A 20,924-nucleotide genomic window follows, 5' to 3' on the forward strand; every position below is an offset into this window, starting at 1 on the left:
AAGACAATTTTGTTTGAGAATAACAACGAGCAATTTTAAATGCAGATTTCAAATCCAGTTATCGTTCTATACTTTGTTCGCAATAATAATATAAATACAATTGGATTTTGCTTAATATTTTCGTTTTTGTTGTTTTGCATGTATGGTAGTTTCCTCACTTAACCACATCGCAATATCGAGTATCAAATGAAATATTCTCTCGCGTATTGCGATTTTCTTCGCCTATGTTCGCTCTTTGAAGCGTTGATAATTATCGAATCGAATTAATAAATGCAGTTGAAAGTATAAACGTACATATATACATATACGTATGTATATGAATAGCAAACAAATGGAATACAATAATCTTCGGAATAGAGGAAAAAGAAAGAAAAACACTAAGAAAATCCAGAGTCCAGTATGATTTATGAAGCCGACTTAAGGATATGCTGTAGGTCTTGATCAATTATATGATGATATATAATCTACTTCTATATAGATTCTAAGAATGCGCGTAACAGCTTTCAAAATTATTAACGCTTGTGACCATGGCTTCAGGGAAATATTTAAAGAAGAAGAACGAGTCTTAAAATTGTTTGTTGTTGTTAGAGTATGGTCTTTTTCTTATATAAGTATATCAGGTTGAACTCAACAACGAAATAGACTGTAAATACTCGGGTTTTAATCAATAACATGCTCTGGAAGCAGATTCTGGGAATCAGGTTGTCTTAAGACAAGTTTTTCTAACTCATTAGGGTCCAAGGCTTGGGTTTCAAGAACAGTTTTTAAGGAGCTGTAAAATTTGCTGTTGTTGTAGACGTAGAAAACATTATATAAATTGAATTGAGGATTTCTTTCGAAATCACAGCTCTTGACCCGTTATAATTCCCGGTTGGTTCGGTTACTTTAAGCCGATTTTCGTGGAAACGGATTACATGTTGAAGAGTGTGATGCCTTTTGAGTGCCAGAAAATGATAACCATTATTTTTTTGGCTGGTAGAACAGTCTTCGCTTTCTTCGGAACAGTTTTGCCGCGTGAAGTCCACTTTTTCGACTGTCCCTTCTTCGGAGCAGTTTCGCCGCGTGAACGGTCAAAACGATATTGTGGACTTTTGTCACGTTATCTTCCAGATAGTCATTTTCGGGGTTTCTGGGTATGGATTATTTGAACCCGACGTGCGACCACGTTAAAACTCGATAAATAAATTTTTTCAAAATACTCCATTTATACCAGGTCTGTCGCAAAATAAACAGAACTTTTTAAATATAACTGTTTCTGGTGGCGCCACCTATTGGTGGGTATATGAAATAAAAAGTTTGATCTCTTGTTGACAAAAATTTTAAGACAATTGGATAACTACAATCGATGTTATCGATCAAAAAGTGACAGCAGCTTTTGGTCATCGGTCGTAAAATGCATAGACCAAATATTAAATTTTGTTTTAAGCCTGGGAAAACGTTTGCTGAAACATTTCAAATGATGAAAAAAGTTTATGGTGATCAGTGCCTATCCCGTAGTAATGTGCGTGAGTGGTTTAAGCGATTCCAAGAAGGTCGTGAGGACCTCTGTGACGATCAGAAGTCGGTCGTCTTCAGAAGTCAAAAATAAAGACAATGCTGATTTGTTTTTACTATTCCGAGGGTATTGTACACCGAGAGTTCGTCCTACCTGGCCTAACGATTAATGCTGTGTTTTACCTTGGTGTTATGAAGCGTCTTTTGTCACGCATTCGTCGTGCTCGACCACAATACCGTGAGGCAGGGTCCTGGCGCCTGTTGCACGATAATGCGCCGTGTCATCGGTCGACGCTTGTCACTGATTTTTTGACAAAAAACTCCATATTAACCATTAATCACTCACCCCATTCACCAGATCTGGCACGCTGTGATTTTTACCTATTTGGAAAACTTCATTTGCCCATGAAAGGACACTGGTTTCAGGACATTTCAGCTATCCAAAAGGCGACGACCCATATTCTCAAGAGCATTCCGAAAAATGACCTTAAACACTCATTTGAAATGCTAATTGCCCGGGCTAAACGCTATATCGAAGCACGAGGAAACTACTTTGAATAAAAAAAAATATAACTTTTGACAAATATTAATTTTTTTGTTTTTTTTTTTTTTAATTCCTGTTTCTTTTGCGACAGACCTTGTATATAAGTATGTACATAGCAACCAAATGCTCTTTTATTTCTCTTCTTTATTTTCCAAAATCTATAGACAAGCTCGCTCTACACGCCGTCAAAATAGAACAACGAGTACGATTCGACTGAAATTTACGGAAATGAATTACACGACAGCAAACTTTTTTTGCGATGGTTGCACCATGGGGCGATGGAGCCAAGTACTTATCAAAGAGCCTACTTATACTGATCCATTTTCATCATTCATAGCCGAAGTTATATAGCCACCGATTGGGTCAAATACTCTCAATTTGACCATAGCCAACTAGATAAAGTCCCGGTTAGTTAAAATGGAAATTTAGAGGAAATCACTATTTTGACATGTATGTATGTATAATATCATAATAAATGAAATCAGCCAACAATCTATAAAAATCGTAAAGTGAATGGCAAAGCACATTGCCAAACAACAGACAGGAAGAGGGGCAAAAGTGAGACACATTTGTACTCACATGTGTATATACATACATATATGTATAGTATATGTGAGGCAACTAGCTCAGCGACGCGCTCATTGGCTGCTTGGCGGCGCATTTTCGTTAGAATTGAGTTATTATTGAGTTTTGCCTGAAGCGGTAATTTAATTGTAACTGCGAGAAATTCGTACAATGCATATTGCCTACTAAGATCACATGTCATATACATGCACACATAAATACACATATTTGAAACGCGCCTTTGGTGTGAACGAATGACCACAACGACACCAACTGCGTCAGAGGCGGGCATAATCAGGGGAACAGCGTTCATATCACTTCCTCCTCTACGCATTTGTATTATTGAAAGTAAAATGCACTCGCGAAGGGGGTGTTCCAATGGTGTGGTGTGAATGGACGAGACATTCGAAATGGAAAACTATTGAAGTACAACAACAAATAGCAATAACGCTTTGTTGGTATTTGTAAATGTGTTTGCTGGTAGTTGTTTGGCGGATTTGCAACTGTATTGGTGCGCCAGCAGCGAATGCACACGATCAATGCTAATTTAGACAGCGCCTCATCACTTAAGCGCCTTGTGCATGTGTGCGTGTGTGTGTGAAAATGAGTGACTGTTCGTATGTGTATGTAAGAGTGTGTGTGTGTGTGTGTGTGTGTGTAGTTACCGGTCGTCGTGGGCAGGTTATGTTGTAAGTAATGAGCTGATATTGGGTGACAAGTAGGCAAAGTACGTACTACCGTCGAGCTGCCGTATTGGCTCTGCGTTGGGGGTAGTGCAGGCTCAGTTCACAGCACTGTTGTGAGGGCAGCGAAGAGCAAAGGCAAGGCACTCATCAACACTTCGTCGAAGACAACTGGCTGCGGTGCGCGTAGAAGGGGTGGTCCTTCTCCCTTATTGCTTGTATTTTTTCCTGTACCATCACTTTAGTTGCTTATTGCATATGCTTTTGCTGCTTCTTTTGTCTTGTTATGCTTTTAATTTGTCGCCTTTTGGCTTTTAGTGGTTGCTATTTTCATTTACTTATTTATTTTTTATGCATTTGCTAGTATATGTAAGTTTTTTTTGTTTGCGGTTCTCGCACTTTCCCACTTTTATTCAGTTTTTCGATGATATTCTTCATTGGATGACACGGCACCGCCCGATTTCGTTGTTTTAGTTGCAGTTCTCCGTTCAACGCTACAAGTCGCCTTCTACAAAAAGGATAATTGAATTAAGTATCAGCTCTGCGGGTCTTGAGTTGACGGCGCGCCGGTAGTACGGTTATTTCACAAGTTAGAAATTTTCGAAATATCGCTTGAAATTGTGTACATACATATGTAAATAGTAAAAAAAAAAAATATAAGTACATCTATGAAAATTTTCAAATTATTTATACTCTTTTGTGCACAAAAAATAATTGTTAGTGAATAATATTAAACAGCTACATGAAAGCATATCGTCGTTGTTGTTATTCATACTAAAGGATACAAGGAATACAAATTAAGGATACGCGTCGATCATGATTATTATGAAATTCGTTCAAAGGTATTGTAAAGCGAGAATATGGTTGATATAAAAAAGGAGTGAAACCAGCTTTTAATGAAAATTTAAATTCACTGTGGAAAAAATTACCACAGCTATAAGAAAATGTTAAAAAAAGAAATTCAAAATGTTTTAATTTTCAATTTTATAAAATGTTAAAAAATTCAAAATATTTTATTTTTCAATTTTATAAAATGTTAAAAAAACGCAAAATATTTTTTTATTTTTATAAAATGTTAAAAAAAATATTTTTGATATTTATATTTATTTTATTTATAAAACGTAAGAATCAAAAATATTTATTTTTAATTTTATAAAATATTAAAAAATAAATATTTTTTTTAATCCAATATAATAATTAATATAATATTGAAAACTAGCTGATTTTTGAATTAAAAAACGCAAAACATTTTTTTATTTTTATAAAATGTTAGAAAAAAATCAAAAATATTTTTTTTTATTTATAAAACGTTAGAAAAAAATCAAAAATATTTATTTTTTTAATTTTATAAAATATTCAAAATAAATCAAAATTTTGTTTTAATATAAATAATATTGAAAACTAGCTGATTTTTGAATTTAAAAAAATCCTTGCAAGTCATTTCACTTGCAGAAGGATCCTGAATGGTTAAATAACTAAATGCTTTGAGAAAAAATAAATTAATATTAAATTTTCTTTTGTAACACTTTTGATTTTGTTTAATTTATTTTTCATATAATAATATAGAACTCAATAATAAACCAAAAAGGTACTAAAAATTGGCGCCAAGCAAAGGATAAGCATATTTTGTCTTGTGAAAGCCTTAAGTGGATATTTTTTTGGAAACTAATTTTCGAGATTTTCGAATGTGTCCTGCTGATTTTCAAATATTACAGTAACTTATGCCGAATTTACATATATTTGAGAATATTCTTCGAATATTTGAGTTTGAAAGTTTTTGAAAATTGATTGAGTTGATCCGGGAAATATTAGCGGAGATATGAGCGTGTCTCTCTTTAACTTAGTGCAATTCGACTCCCAAACGAGTTTTTCTGGAAAAGCAATGATAAGGTTGAATAGACCAAAACGCGTTTTTTTTCTTTGGGACGCCGCTAAAATTCTTCGACTACTTTTCATCTCCAATAATAATAATAATAATAATAATAATAATAATAATAATAATAATAATAATAATAATAATAATAATAATAATAACTTTTTTGTTTTGTTTTTCGGATTTGAACAAACTTTAAGCAGAGAAATCTTTCTCACAGTAACATTTTTTCGAAAGTCCTCCTCGAGTTCAGGAAATTTAAAATTTTTCAAATTACTTGCTGTTTATCAAAGTGCATTAAAATTTGTAAAATAAAGATTTTTGTTATTTATTAAAATTAATTTATTAAATAGAATGCCACTTCGAAAATATTTATTCACAAAAAATCTCGTTTTCCGACTAGTAAGAATATATAACCCCTTAAAGACCAGCCAGTATCATAGTGGTTAGAATTCTAAAATCCTTTACCATTAATATGCTTTTTATTGTTTGGTTAAATCTGCTAGCTATTTTATTAGTTCAGTTATAAAATAGTTAAATGTACAACTTCTCTTGAAAATCGAGGCTTCTTTCTACACCTGAGCTATTAACGCTCACGAAGCTAATAGCAAGCGAAATTCGACTAAACCAAATTGATTGGTTTAAATACAGAAAAAGAGGGTCCTTGCTTCCGAACATGGTTTCTCCATGCACAATACACCAATTTCAGTCATAGTGAATCTGACTTTATTTCAAAATCATACAAAGCTTCATTAATTTGCAAGTCTGCTACTGATGTCCAACGATTTTAGAATAAAACTTACTGGCGCATAAATTAATACAAAGAACGGCGAGTAAGACGAGAGTGCAGCATTGAGCACTATTATCGATTGGAGAATAATACAAGAAGTAGTAAAAAGTTGCAAAAACGTAGCTTAATTGAGATTAATTAGAGTTGACATAAATATTTTTGAAAATTTATTTGATAAATACTTTCTAATTAATCCGAATTGCCACTTTTTCTTTGAAACAATGATTTTACAAGCTTTTCACTTTTACTTCCAAAACTCCTTTCCTTGTTGCAATGAGAGCGGTTATTTGCGCTTTATCTGACATACAGGCGTTTACTATTGTGCCTCGCCGATATTTAATCGATAACAAAATGTTGGCTTTACTGAGTCAAACATTTTTGGATTTTTATATAGGAAATCTAAAGGCAAGTTCTAACGTTGTTCTCTAACTTTGACAACGAAAGTTAAGTTAGTTATATATTATGTATACATATATACTACTATTAACAAAAAATATTAAGACTTTCTACATAATTTTAAAATTAATAATTTATTCTTCAAAATCAATGTCGTCCCCCATCAAAGTAATCTTCGTTGGCACAGTTTTTCCCAATCCTCGAAACAGTCGTTTGAGTTTACTGTATAGCCAGAAGTTACATGGAGCTAAATCAGGTGAATACGGTACGGAATCAGGCGGTAGTTGCGGCACGATATTGGTTGACAACTTGGCGAAAAACTCAGGAAGAAACAATGCAGTATGCGACGGTGCATTATCGTATTTCAAAAGCCAGTAGTTGTCGGCCTCTTTTACGAATAGCTTCGCTCAAACAGCGCATAACACTCAAATAATATTCGTTATTTATAGCTTGGTCAGTCGGAAAGAATTTTGAATGCACCACATCTCGTAGTATCTCTCGAAGAAAACTGTCAACATAACCTTAATTTTTGACCTTTTTGACTTGGTTTTTCGGCTTCGTCTTACTTTTGTCAGGATACGATTGATTGTCTGTTTCTGGTTCGGAAGCATAGATTCAAGAATCACCGCCTGTGATCGTGCTTTCACTTTTCTTAGACCAAACTAATCTTTCAAAATGGTTTTTATTGATCCTTCCGACATTCCAATGGTGCCAGTGCAATTTTTCCTTGTTAATCGTCGATTCTCTGGCACCAATTCCTTTATTTTATGAACTTGGTGATCATCAGTTGATGTTCATGGCCGTGGTTCGTCGTCAACACTTTCTCGACCCTCTTTGAATAATTTGTTTCAGCACCAGAAATTTGATTTCGGACATAAAATTTATTCGAACTTCTTTTTGGAATAATTTCACTCATCGTAAAAATCGCCGAATGCACTCTATGTACTTCAGAAAGACAAACGTATACTAAATACTAATGACTACTTTGATGTGACATTTGGCACAGATGCCACTGGCAGGCAAACCAAACTAAAAAGAAAATATTTCGATGAATTTTTCAATTAAAAAATCTAACCTTTTTCTGCTCACAGTAGGATATATATATACTATATATGATATATTAAGTTTAATCTCAACAATTATTTTCAGTCTCTGATGTTTGAGGGCTCTCATTACTTATAAATCGACAGTGTGTCAAAGAAATGCAACTTCAGTATTTAAGATTAGATGAAGCTATATCCCGCCGTCAGCTTCCAAGAGACAAGAGAGAGACAAACCGGAGATTAAAGAAACTTTTTTCGAATAGCATTAGCATTTTCTTAGGCAATTTTTTATTACTTCAAATACCAAGATTTCAAATTCAGAAAAATTTTAAGAAGAAACTATATTCAATGATGGAATTAGTGACGAAAGTTTAATTAAAATAAATAAATATATTAAATGCAGCCAAAATCATATGATTTTGCTTTGTACTTATATGTTTTGCGCGGTCAACAGTTTATCCAAAATAAGCTTTCATAATATACTCCAATATCAAAACATAAATTCTTTCTAGCTGCTGGCTTTATATGATTTCGTTTGAATCATAAATCAATTGAAAACTGAAATCTAACATTTATAGTTAGTCTATACAAAGTTTAAATTATTTAAAATATTTAGAAAGTGTTTTGCATCTCTTTTGTGTCTTTTCGATCGCAAAAGTTCACAATCTGCAGATCAATATCATTTTATTTTGCGGTACTGTGGTTGGGATTCACCTTATCTCAGTGAGCATTGGTCAGCCATCAATTTCCGTTAAAATTCATATTAAATGCCAATTGTCGAAAATGTCGGGAATATAGCGAGAAACAGCGCGTTATAACTATTCTTAATACTGATTGCGCCATTTTATCGAATCTAAGGTTAAAACACCTTTGTTCTAGGCCTGGTTGTACAAGTTGAAATAAAAAAAAAACAAATTTTTTGAAAAATTTATAACTGGCTAAAAAGTTAATTCCAGCCTCAAATATGTAATTGTCCAGGTGTGATCTCGAGATGGGTACCCAGCTTCAATAAGTAACTCTTATGTCAGTATATCAAAACTATAAAATGCTAAGTAATAATCTCATATTCCGAACCTTAATGCTATCGAGGTGACAATACTTAATTGGATAATAAATTTTAGATTCGTAGATATTATTGTCCCTGACTTAATATTCCATATTGATAGATTCACTCCATTCAGCTGATCATCAAATATCATTTACTCCAGTAAAATAAATTACTTCAAACGTCAAAGAAACGGCAAAATTTCTCCTTTCCATAAAAGTTTCGAATTAAAGTTCGATATTGCTTATCGATAGGAAAATCATTCGAAAAGTTGCGAGGACAGGAATACAGGATGAACAGAGTATGGAATTTTTTTTTGGAGTGTGGGTTGACAAGAATAATTTCTAATGTGAATCTGAATTCCTTAGGGCAATTTCATAGTTGTTGCGCTGACTTAAGGCAAGGACAGGTGCAGTTCTGTCAGATTCTGTCACACTTCAGCGTGGTCTGTTAATATTATCAGACAGTTTGTTTTATAAAATAAATGTACTTTGAGTTATTTCCGATAGATAAATTATACTTTGTATATATGTACATATGTAGAGCTTAACGACTTTAAACATTGAAACCGATCAAACTGTTTATTAATTTATATATGTATCTAATTTCAGGCGGCATAAATCGACGTAAAATGAAGCGTAGAAAAACTAGAAATAAAACCACCAAACAAATCACATTACCTAGAGGAGGAAACATGTCATGGGATTGCTATATAAAAGTTTCAAACTCTTGAATATAATTCTGGGTGAGTGTAAGCATTTTAGCATTTTTACCTATTAATAGGCTGTAGGATATGCTCTACTTAATTCGTTTGTACAAGTTGTGTGTGTTTTACTAGAATTTCCTGTCAAGTCATTCGTTACTATGCCTATGGTTTCTAGAAATTCCAGCGGCCATTGTATCGAGTAATAATCAAAACGAATGCCATGAAATCCACCATGATTTTTTGCGTTGTATGGACGTACATATGTATGTAAGCGCATAAGTGAATATTAGGGTGGGTGGGAATTGTCGAGTAATTATATATAAATATAAGAAAGTTAATAAATATAGAATATTATGGTATAAATATATCGTCACAAGAAATGCAAAACAACGTATCATCAAGAAAACTGAGTTTTATATTGCTTATATGTAGCGGAAAATTTTCAGCTCTCTGTCAGAAATAACCAATATATGTGACCTGGTCTACGAAAAGGAGGCTAACGTGCGAAAACTAGTTTTCTGGGAAAAGGAAAAGATGTTATCTCATTAATTGTTCTCTTTTTTTTTGACACCTAAGCCCCCTTTTCGTAGACCAGGTCACATATAAACATTTTGCAACCAGAACTCAGATTTTGTTTCAATATGATTGTTTTCTATTATCTCGTTTTCCTTTGCCGTTAAACTAAGGAAAAGTGGTGTTACGTTATTTCGGATATTAGGTGACGATATGTATGAATTGATATATCTTTGAAAATTTTTAAGTCCGATTTTTATTGAACTAAGTTCTGAAGCTTTAATTGATTCACCCAATTATATTCTATGGCTCCATTGGGAGCAAATTGCCACAATGAGATTCTTCCATTTGTTTTGGTTTTGTGCTTTTTTACCTTAAAATTTTTTTCTCTAGGTTAGAGCGGGTCAGCCTTTCATTTGCTGCCTTGTGGCGTACAATCCATATCGTTCTGACTGATTCTGTGTGGATCTTAGAATATGTTCAAGCCAGCCTCAATTTCTTGAGAGAATTTCTGCGCATTGTAGTGACTACTAACTTAATAGTAGTCTTCTATTGAAACCTTTGGTTAGGTTAGCGAATATTGGCCGCCTATAACACCATACATAGGACCCACTGGTCCATAATAAATCTTAAACTTAAGGAGAGGTTAGTTAGCAAACAACTGGAATAAATCAATTAGGCTGGCATAATTTAAAATCGATGAAAAGCGTTCGTATAACTTGAAAACTTAATTATTGCTTTCGTACAAAAAATTTTGGAAAATGGTGCCAGCAAAGAAGTGACGAATCGAAAATGATTGGTCAGATTGTAGATTGAATGAAGTATAAGTTAATTTATCAAGCGAGAACCTAAAGCTTTTCTCATATTACTGGCTAGTAATAGCGAGTTTTAATACAAATTGTAAGCTCCTCTATAAACTAAGACGCTTTCATTTTAATTTTCCTTGCAACGAAAACAAAATCTAAATGAACAATAAAATATTTTTAACTAAATGTTATGATAAACAAAAGTATATTGTCGAAAATCTTAAGAATGTGATCTTGTTATAAGAATTCCTTGCTATAAAGTGAAAATATAACAAATTTATTAGAAACATTAGATGATTGAGCCATTAATACATTTAATTCTTTTTTTGTTGGTTTGTTTCTTTAATATTCATCCAGCTAATTTGCGATCGTAGTCACACGCAAACGCTACTAGAAATAAATTTTATTAAAAATTTATTAAAAATATATGCTAAATTGTAAACGTAACACCCTAATGAAGTTTCGCCGGTTTTGTAAGAATAAATGCAACTTAGTTTCTTACGGCCCAGTAGGTAGAGGAGCACAAATGCGAAACCACTTAATACAAAACAAATAATTTCTGTGACTTTGAAAGTCCGACAATAAATATAATCACGATACTGTGCTTCTAGTACTAGTGTTATTAAATACGTTCGAAGCTCCTTATATTATATCGTTTAAAAAAAAATGTGAGCCTCGTAATTCCTACTGGGCCTAGCGGTATATGTATGCATTGGTCACCATTCGCATGTGGCGTTATTTGTATGTGTGCGTCTGTGTGCATATTCCACTTCTTTTTGCGCCTGTGCATTGCGCCGCGCTTGATTAACGAATTCGCGAGGGAAAAACAACAAAAACAATAGTCATGAAATATACACACACACATGCTACTGTGTTTGTGTCGCTGTTGGAAGTTTACAAGCGATAGGGGTATGTTTTTGAGGCGGAGCTAACGACAGTGACACAATAAAGCATTTGCACAGTGAAAAATTGCAGAAATTTTGAAATTTCTTTTAACCGTTGTGGGTTAAATGTAGTACGGTTAATTGTGAAAATTTAAATTATAAATACTTAAATAAATTTTGATATTTAAATATGCTTTCTTTTTATCAAAATTATGCATTTTAGTGGAATATTTTTGTTGAGGGCGCAAGAAAAACAAAAAAAAATTTTTTTGAGAAGCAAGAAAAATATTTCAAATTGTTAAAAAAATAGTTATTGCATATTTTAATTTTTGGTTTATAAAATTGTTTGTTTTTGTTAAGAATTTTTTGGATTAATAACATTAAGTATGAGTGCCTTTATTCAATAAATTATGCTCATATACTAAACATACTTCAAGACATAATTTCGAATAAATAAATGCAATAAATCAAATTTCTACGTATATTAAGTTAACATTTTAATATATGAGCCATATACATACATATATACAAAAATATAAATTTAATTAATTTTTTTAATGCTCAATTTATATTAAAAAAAATCATGAATATTGTATTTTTCGAATTTCGAATTTTTTAAAAATATCTATATATAAATACATATATCGTCACCTAAAATACAAAATAACGTAACATAACTTTTCATAAGTTTACAGGCGAAGGAAAAACGATATAATAGAAACCACTCATATTGCAACCAAATTTGAGTTTTGGTTATGAAATGTATGTATATTGATTATTAAATGGTTATATATTGGTTATATTTGAAAATTTAATACTACATATACATACATTGAGTTATAAAATTCATAAGAAATAAAAAATTTTCCCAAAAATAATCAAACTTCAATCGTTAATATCTTTTAAACGGTTGGGTTTACGAAAAAATCATAATAGACCTTTTTTGTAGCATTCAATTTCCTACAAAACCTAATTAACAAGATATTTTTTCATGTGGTTGGAAGCGAGATATAAATTTTTCTATCTGATAATAAGAAAAAATAGAAAACTGTATGTAGGAGGACCTTCCCGTTACAATTAAAAACTCATGTTTGGAGAGGCTTTCTTAGAGGTGTCTAAGAACCTATTTTTCCAAGTACGGAACGAAAAAAAAATAATTTTTTGAATCACTCTAATATACATATGTAGTATGATGTAGTGAATCGTAAAGAATAAAAATTCAATTTCGATTTGATGATACGTTGTTTTGCATTTTAGTTGTCAATATGTACATATCTACATATGTATATAATTGAAGCAATATGTATATGCGCAACTTATATGTAAAAGTACATAGCAAAATATGTTCATAAAGAATTTGCACCTGCTTGGCAAGGTGGTTGATTTAGCTGCTCACAGCATCCCCAAAAGCTTAATAGATTAAAAAAAGTAGACTTCATTACGTTCGTATGTATTTATGTATGCATTTGCTATACATTCTTTACAGATTCCCTGGAAGATCAAGAGGGTGGAGCTATGTACATATCGTGCGATGTCTCAAATGGCGGTCCAGTGGAACCAGAAACGGGATATGTGCCCAACAATCCATTATTCGGTCTGGCGTTGGATAGTCCACAGGTACGATAACGGTTAAAACGGAAATAAACGCGGCAAACGCAAAGCTTTCAAATCACAAATTAATAGTAGTTGGAGCTAAACAATTTTATTTACACAAAGACGCTTGAAGAGATATTTGTCTACATGCAAAGTGAAGTTGGAATTTAGTGAAATATAGTGAATATTTGTTAAAAAAGAGAGAGCAAGAAATTAAGAATTAGAAAGTGTTCTGCCGACGCTATTTGAAATTAATATCCGATTTGCGTGTAATTTTGTAACGAACTTGGACAATATTTACCAGTGACAGAAGCAGAAATTATGTGCCGAAATATATTAATAAACGAGTCTTCTACATAGATTGTGTAAAAATATAGCTCGGTAAATACAGTTTTATAACTTGTTTATTCGTAATAATAAAAAAATAGATAAAAAGGCAAGAAAAACATTACTTCGGTTACACCGCCGCTATAATACCAATCACAAATACAAAAGGTGCTTCGAAGATTACACCATGGCTTTAGGCAATAACACATGTCAAATTTCATGAAGTTCTCTCGTCAGATGAAAAAGCTTTCAATACAATTGATTCCGATCGACCAGTTTGTATGATAGCTAAATGCCATAGAGATCCGATATGTACAATTTCTTTGTGTATTGCGTTACTACAAGCCGAATTTTGTGAAGATATCTCGTTAAATGAAAAGTTTCCATACAAGCAATAGCAATTGATTCAAATCGTTCCGTTTGTGTGGCAGTTATATATCGGCGGTTTCGACAAATGAGCACTTTTTTGGAGAGAAAATGACGTACATATGTAAAATGTATGGTCGATACAGACAGACAGGCATGACTCTCCAATTCTTTCTTAAAAAAAAAACATAGAAACTTCAAATTTAAGGAAGAATGTTTATTATTATTCGAAATAATTCTTTGACATTTATTTTTTGAAGATTATCTCTTTCAAATGTTGGCCGTGGCTATGTCTCTATGGTCCATTCGTTAAGTCCAATTTTCAATGACTCGTTCGAGACTTTCGACTGGTAACTGAAGAATGACACGCGTGATGTTTTGCTCCAAGACCTTGATCGAAGCGGGATTGTCCACATAGACTTTAGACTTTACATATCCCCACAGGAAAAAGTGTACCGGTGTCATATCACACGATCTTGTTGGCCGATCGACCGGCCCAAAACGTGAAATTATCTGCTAACCGAATTGTTCTCTTAACAAATCCATTGATTGATGCCATGTATGGAAAGTGGCGCCGTCTTGTTGAAACCAAATGTCGCCGAGATTACGAGCTTCAATTTCAGGCGCGATAACGGTTGACATTGACGGTTATGTTCTCACCGCCATTGTTATTGAAGAAACATGGACCGATTATTTCAGCAGCCCATAAACCACACCAACCCGTTGTTTTTGGGATGAAATGGCAGCTTTTGAATCTCTACTGGTTGCTCTTCGTCCCAAGTGTGGCAATTTTGCTTGTTTACAAACCCATTGAGCCCAAAAGGGGCCTGATTGCTGAACAAAATTTGTGTCGAAAACGTCGAATTCTCTTGGAAATTTTCAAGAAACCACAGTGTGAAGCGATGTCGCATGAGAAGGTCGAGCGGCTTTAGTTCTTGTAATGTATTTTGTATGTATTCAGTTTAAGATCTCGACGTAAAATACGCCAAGTCGTTCCATACGTCAGTCCGAGTTGTTGCGAACGGCGCCGAATCGACTCTTCATGGTCTTCCTGTAGACTCTCAGCTCTGGCTGCTATATTTTCTTGACGGCGTGCTGAACATGGTCTATTCGGTCGAATATTATCCAATAATGAATGCTGGATCTCAAGTTGGGTGATGGCGTTGCGAATAGTATGCCGATTATGTTGCTCATAAGTTGAACGAAGCGCGCAAAACACATTATTTGCAGAACGTGAATTTTCGTAATAAAGTTGAACGATTTGTAAACGTTGTTCAGGCGTAAGTCTCTCCATGATGAAATGTCAAACAATACTGAATAAAAGTAACATGACAGTTTGACACGACTCACGCGTGATTTGTCAAAAAAGGCTATTGAAAAAGTACCTCTACTTGGATCACTCATTATATTTTTCATAGGGTCTCGTCATTTCGGGTATAACAAACTTCGTGTTAAACTTAAAATACCATGCTCGGGGTATAACAAATAATTTAAAAATCAACAAATAAATAAGAATTGTATTATACTCCAAATAAGTTTCGAAGTTGAATTCAAAAGCATTTCTGTGTTCCCCAACAGCAAGAGTGTGCTGCATCTTCCTGTGTTGGCTGTTTGTCCTGTCAAGGCAATACCGTTTTGCCCATCTCATCGCTGACGTCCAACGACTTCGATTGTGGCTCCTGTTTCGATTCGACGTCGAGTGTTATAGCCGGTGTCGGTATTGTTGAATCCACACAAAATCACTTGCAACAACAACAGCAAGTAAGTCTCACTGGTAACAGCAGTACGAATACCACCGCCAATCACAACAACAATAGCAACAACGCGGTCAGCTACTGGAGTACGGATGAGATGGCTTCATCGTTCCCCGGATTACCGCCATTAGACATCGATCCCTTGCCTAGCCTCTTCCCCTTCTCACCGTGCGGTGCCTCATATAATTTCTCCACTAACCCGCATCAAGCATCGCTCTCCTACACCGTCCATCCGCATCAGATGCTCGTCTCACCCGGCGGTCAAGTCTCACATCACAGCCAAAGTCAAACTCAAAGCACACCACATGGCAATTCACTTAGTTCCAGCGGCACACCAACATCTTGTTATTATGATCCCAGCAGTAGTGGCATGTTAGGTGGATCTGCGTCCGTCGGCAATACGTGTAGTCAACACATTAATACGAGTGTTGCGCCGCCGCCGCCGCCACCAATGTACCCCAGCATGAGTGTGAACGTCAGCATGAATATGACAATGCATGGTTACGGCGCGGAAGGTACGGTGCCTATGCAATGCTCGCAGGTGGGTGCTAAATTTAGCTTTAATAAATACAAATGCCTTAATTTAATACCGAAAACTTTTCAGATGCAATGGACGCCACCAAATACCAACTCCTCCGTCAATGTTCTCTACCCGCCACTACTTAGCCCAACACATTATCCACCTGCGGCCACATATTCCTTCACCGCCGATTTTCGCACACCAACGCTACAGCAATCCAGTCAGAGTCCAGGAGCTGGTGTTTTGCCTGCACTCACCGATGCCGTCATTGTCGAGGAGGACTCACCGTCACCGACAAGCGATACATCGCGTCATCTATTCGCCGCTGGCACAGATCTTGCGCCTGACTTTGCATCACCAACGAAGAGTCCTTACGATGACGATGAGGATAGCAATGAGGAGGGCTCCGACTCAAAGCCCAATCTGTGTAGGCTTTGTGGCAAAACTTACGCACGCCCAAGCACGCTCAAAACACATCTGCGAACTCACTCCGGTGAGCGACCCTACAGGTAAGGACATAACATATTATATTTTATTCCTTCAAAAGCCAATATCGACCTCGTTATTTGTTATTTAGATGCCCGGATTGCAACAAGAGCTTTTCGCAGGCCGCCAATCTGACGGCACATGTACGCACACATACCGGACAAAAGCCATTCCGCTGTCCAATTTGTGATAGACGTTTCTCACAAAGTTCCAGCGTCACCACGCACATGCGCACCCATTCGGGCGAAAGACCATATCGTTGTTCTTCGTGCAAGAAATCCTTTTCGGACAGTTCCACACTAACAAAACATTTGCGTATACATAGCGGCGAGAAGCCATATCAATGTAAATTGTGTTTGCTCAGGTATGTACGAAGTATGTTTCATATATGTATGTACATTTATAGGTAACTATGGGAAACAAGTGAGTTGTGGGTGTTAAATTGTGGGAAATAGCAAATCACCAAAAAAACTTTTGGAAAAGGAAAGTTGTGCATTCCAATGATGTCATTATATAAAACTTGTGAAAATTAAACAGTTTTCAAAGAACGACTTGCTTGGATATTAGGAATTCTTAAGTCATATACAGGGTTTTCCAATTAAAGCGATATGTTTTCTTTTAAACAAAAAAAAAGAACACTAGTTGTCAGGGAAATTCAAATATTTATACCCTGAACAGGGTATATTAAGTTTGTCACGAAGTTTGTAACACCCAGAAGGAATCGTCGGAGACCCTATAAAGTATATATATAAATGATCAGTATGTCGAGCTGAGTCGATTTAGCCATGTCCGTCTGTCTGTCTGTCTGTCTGTCCGTCTGTCCGTCTGTCTGTATACATACGAACTAGTCTCTCAGTTTTTAAGATATCGTTTTGAAATTTTGCAAACGTCATTTTCTCCTCAAGAAGCTGCTCATTTGTCGGAACGGCCGATATCGGACCACTATAACATATAGCTGCCATACAAACTGAACGATCGGAATCAAATGCTTGTATGGAAAACTTTCACATTTGACAAGATATATTCACGAAATTTGATATATGTTATTTTCTAAGGCAACAATGTAATCTCCGAAGAAATTGTTCAGATCGGTTAACTATAGCATATAGCTGCCATACAAACTGAACGATCGGAATCAAATGCTTGTATGGACCACTTTCACATTTGACAAGATATATTCACGAAATTTGATATATGTTATTTTCTAAGGCAACAATGTAATCTCCGAAGAAATTGTTCAGATCGGTTAACTATAGCATATAGCTGCCATACAAACTGAACGATCGGAATCAAATGCTTGTATGGACCACTTTCACATTTGACAAGATATATTCACGAAGATTTATATAGATTATTTTATTTATTCACGAAGATTTATATAGATTATTTTCTAAGGCAACAATGTAATCTCCGAAGAAATTGTTCAGATCGGTTAACTATAGCATTAGCTGCCATACAAACTGAACGATCGGAATCAAGTTCTTGTAGCATATAGCTTCCATACAAACTGAACACATTATTACTAACAGAAATGCACCTGTGAAGGGTATTTAGCTTCGGTGCAACCGAAGTTAACGTTTTTTCTTGTTTTTATTTAATGTAAGTACAAGCTATACAAATAAGTTCTGAATATGATATAATTCAAATGGTCTTTACGACTATTTTTTCAGTAACGATTTCTATAAAAGCAATTTTCGAGTACTTTTTCCACTAAATCAATTAGTATGTCATGAATAGCACGTACCATATTCACTTCTAAAGCTTGAAGAGAGTCTGATTTATTGCTAAAGACCAATGACATCAATTGACCCTACAAGAAGTAGTCTAATGGTGTTAAATCACAATTGACAGTAACAGTGTCAACAGCTTTATTTCGAAAGAGGCTCGAAACGATAATTCCACCACACCAAAGCCCTCAACAAACTGTCAACTTTGGTGAATGTAATGGTTGTCCATGAATAATTTGTGATTTCTTTTCGCCCCATATTTGTTTAGTTGACACACCTCTCAGAAGAAAGTTAGTCTCATCGAAGAAGATGATTTTCTTAAAAAAGCTTGTCATTGTTGTTCAAGTTCGGCAAATCCACGATGTTTTTGGTCGTCCAATGGCTTCAGTTCTTGAGTGAGAACAATCTTATGTGGATGCAAGCTCAAATGCTTTCTCAAAATCCGATAGGTTGTGGTTTGTTCCCAATTTTTGAGAACGTCTTGGAATCGACAAATTGCAGTCCTTAGCAACACTTGCCTGAACGGCAGCAATTCTTTGTCTCTTTGCTCGAAATTTTCTACAATTTGACGAATAGCCAGCATATGTGGATGATTATTACGACCATAAAATGACAAAAGCGTACGAAAAATTGCATAATTTGTAAACTTTGTTCTTAGGTATCTTTCATGATGATATTGTAGCTTTACTGAATATAATGAAAAAAAAAAAAAACAGGCAATGGCATATTAAAAATGAGCGAAACGACACTTAGAGATCCTACCATCCCTATTGGGTACAATGAATCTAGTTTCGATTAGATGGCTGATCTGGAGAGATCGCAAGTGGACCGCTATATGTAGTCCTTTGTAAAGCCATAAAAAAGAAGAAGAACCCGAAATGAATTAGCCTTATAAAAGAGACGAGATGAGACAACGAGTTGATTTAGAGAAAATCGCGTACTCTTTCTCAAATCATCCTTGGAACTCAACCACTATTTTCCTATAAGAAATACTAAAGATCTAGAGAGGGTATTTATTTTTTTCAAGATTATCTCTTTATCATTTTGGCCCCTGCTATGTATTAGTTGGTCTTTCTGTTGAGTCCAATTTTCGATGACTTTTTCATGCATTTCAACTGGAAGCTGTTAACTTTTGCTCCAAGGCCTGCATCGAAGTGGGATTGTCCGCATAGACTTTAGACCTTATATGTATATCCCCATAGGCAAAATTCTAACGGTGTGTTATCACACGGTCTTGGTGGCCAATCTACCAGCCCAAAATGTGAAATTATCTGCTCAATAAAACCATAGATTAATGTCGCCGAGATCACGAGCTTCAATTTCAGGAATCAAATCGTGGGTTATCATGGCGCGATAACGGCCGCCAAGAAATATGGACCGATGATTCCAACGGCCCAGAAACCACACCAAACCGTTATTTTTTCTGGATGAAATGCCAGCTCATGAGTCTTTTCACGTTGCTCTTCGTACCAAATATGGTAATTTTGCTTGTTTAAACACCCATTGAGCTAGAAATGGGCCTCATCGCTGAACAAAATTTGGCTCGAAAACGTCGGATCTTTTTGAAACTTTTGAAGAAATCATAGAGCGAAGCGATGTCGTAAATTTTCGTATTAAATATTAACGATTTTTAGACGTTTATCAGGCGTAAGTCATTCCATGATGCAATGCCAAAAAATACTGAACAAAAAGAACAAGACAGCTTGACATGACTCACGCATGTTTCGTCAAAACAAGGCTATTAAAAAAGTATCTCTACTTGGGTCTCCCGTTAAAATGATTTTAGAACTGCTTACATACATGGCTCGATCAAATGTAATTATAATATTAATGATATACAGTTCGTTTTAATAACTGTAGATTGAACAAAAAAAGAAATGTAATCGTTTCTTGATCGAAATATTTCCTTTCCTTGCAGGTTTTTTGCATAAATTTATAATTGTTTGAATAATATCTGCTACTCTTCACTTTACAACAAATAATTAGGAAAAAACATTGTTTACATATTTGCAGATTCTCACAATCGGGCAATTTGAATCGCCATATGCGTGTGCATGGAACGAACCAAAATAACGGTAGTAACAACGGCAATGGTGGCAGCAATTTGTTGACATGACAAAAGGCGCGAAGTGGCGCCGCTTTTCAACATTACTATCCTCCATACACCCACGGTGCTCACAACCTTTCACATGGCCCACACGCCCATGCCCATGCCCACGCCCACGCCCACAATCATCCGCACATGCATATACCGAGCAGTAATTATGATTATAGCAGCTATGGCATCAACGATTACACTTCACCCGGATCACAAAACTATTCAGGGTATTATTTTTGTGCACTTAATAAGCCCAAAATGGAGCGATTCTATTAGCAAGAACACTAACAACATAAAGAGAGAAAGTGATTAAAAGCCGAGCAATCGCCGAGGCAAACTTCGGTAAATTATAGTAAAAGGCTTATATAGGTGTACATAACATACATATGTACATGTATTATGAGAAATAAATTAAAAATAACAAAACCAAAAAAAATACAACAACAAAGCAAAAATTAAGCGACAAAAGTTTGGTTGAAATGCTCAAATTTAACATTAAAAGTTGTAAGTTTAACAAAAATTTACCGTTATATCATTGATAAGCAGCCAAAATGTAAATAAAAAAAAACAATAACAAAACAAATGGATAACGAATTTTAACTAAAATAAATTTATGAAAGTTTGTAAGTTTTAACAGTTAAATACGCAGATGTAGATATTCATTAATTAGAGGAAAAGCTTAAAAGGAAAAACACAAAAACACGCATAAACA

General features: G+C 34.8%; 1 protein-coding gene across 1 annotated transcript; it reads left to right on the forward strand.

The window, feature by feature from the left end:
* The first annotated feature begins 3,968 nt into the window (after positions 1–3,968).
* On the forward strand, positions 3,969–20,645 carry LOC120766735 (protein glass). Its single transcript, XM_040092387.1, has 7 exons — positions 3,969–4,127; positions 9,044–9,177; positions 12,828–12,958; positions 15,206–15,922; positions 15,986–16,410; positions 16,479–16,751; positions 20,128–20,645. The coding sequence occupies exons 2-7, from the start codon at positions 9,132–9,134 to the stop codon at positions 20,228–20,230; spliced, it is 1,695 nt and encodes a 564-aa protein (XP_039948321.1). The 5' UTR covers positions 3,969–4,127; positions 9,044–9,131; the 3' UTR covers positions 20,231–20,645.
* The last annotated feature ends 279 nt before the right edge of the window (positions 20,646–20,924 follow it).

The sequence above is a fragment of the Bactrocera tryoni genome, chromosome 1, assembly GCF_016617805.1.
Source record: "Bactrocera tryoni isolate S06 chromosome 1, CSIRO_BtryS06_freeze2, whole genome shotgun sequence".
Taxonomy (NCBI): Eukaryota; Metazoa; Arthropoda; class Insecta; order Diptera; family Tephritidae; genus Bactrocera; species Bactrocera tryoni.

What these genes read in the sequence shown, in the direction of transcription:
- LOC120766735 (XM_040092387.1), top strand. Translation starts at nt 9,132, where the DNA reads ATGGGATTGCTATATAAAAGTTTCAAACTCTTGAATATAATTCTGG. An exon ending in ACTCTTGAATATAATTCTGG is followed by an intron (nt 9,178 to 12,827) that starts GTGAGTGTAAGC and finishes CATTCTTTACAG; the next exon opens with ATTCCCTGGAAGATCAAGAG. An exon ending in TGTAAATTGTGTTTGCTCAG is followed by an intron (nt 16,752 to 20,127) that starts GTATGTACGAAG and finishes ACATATTTGCAG; the next exon opens with ATTCTCACAATCGGGCAATT.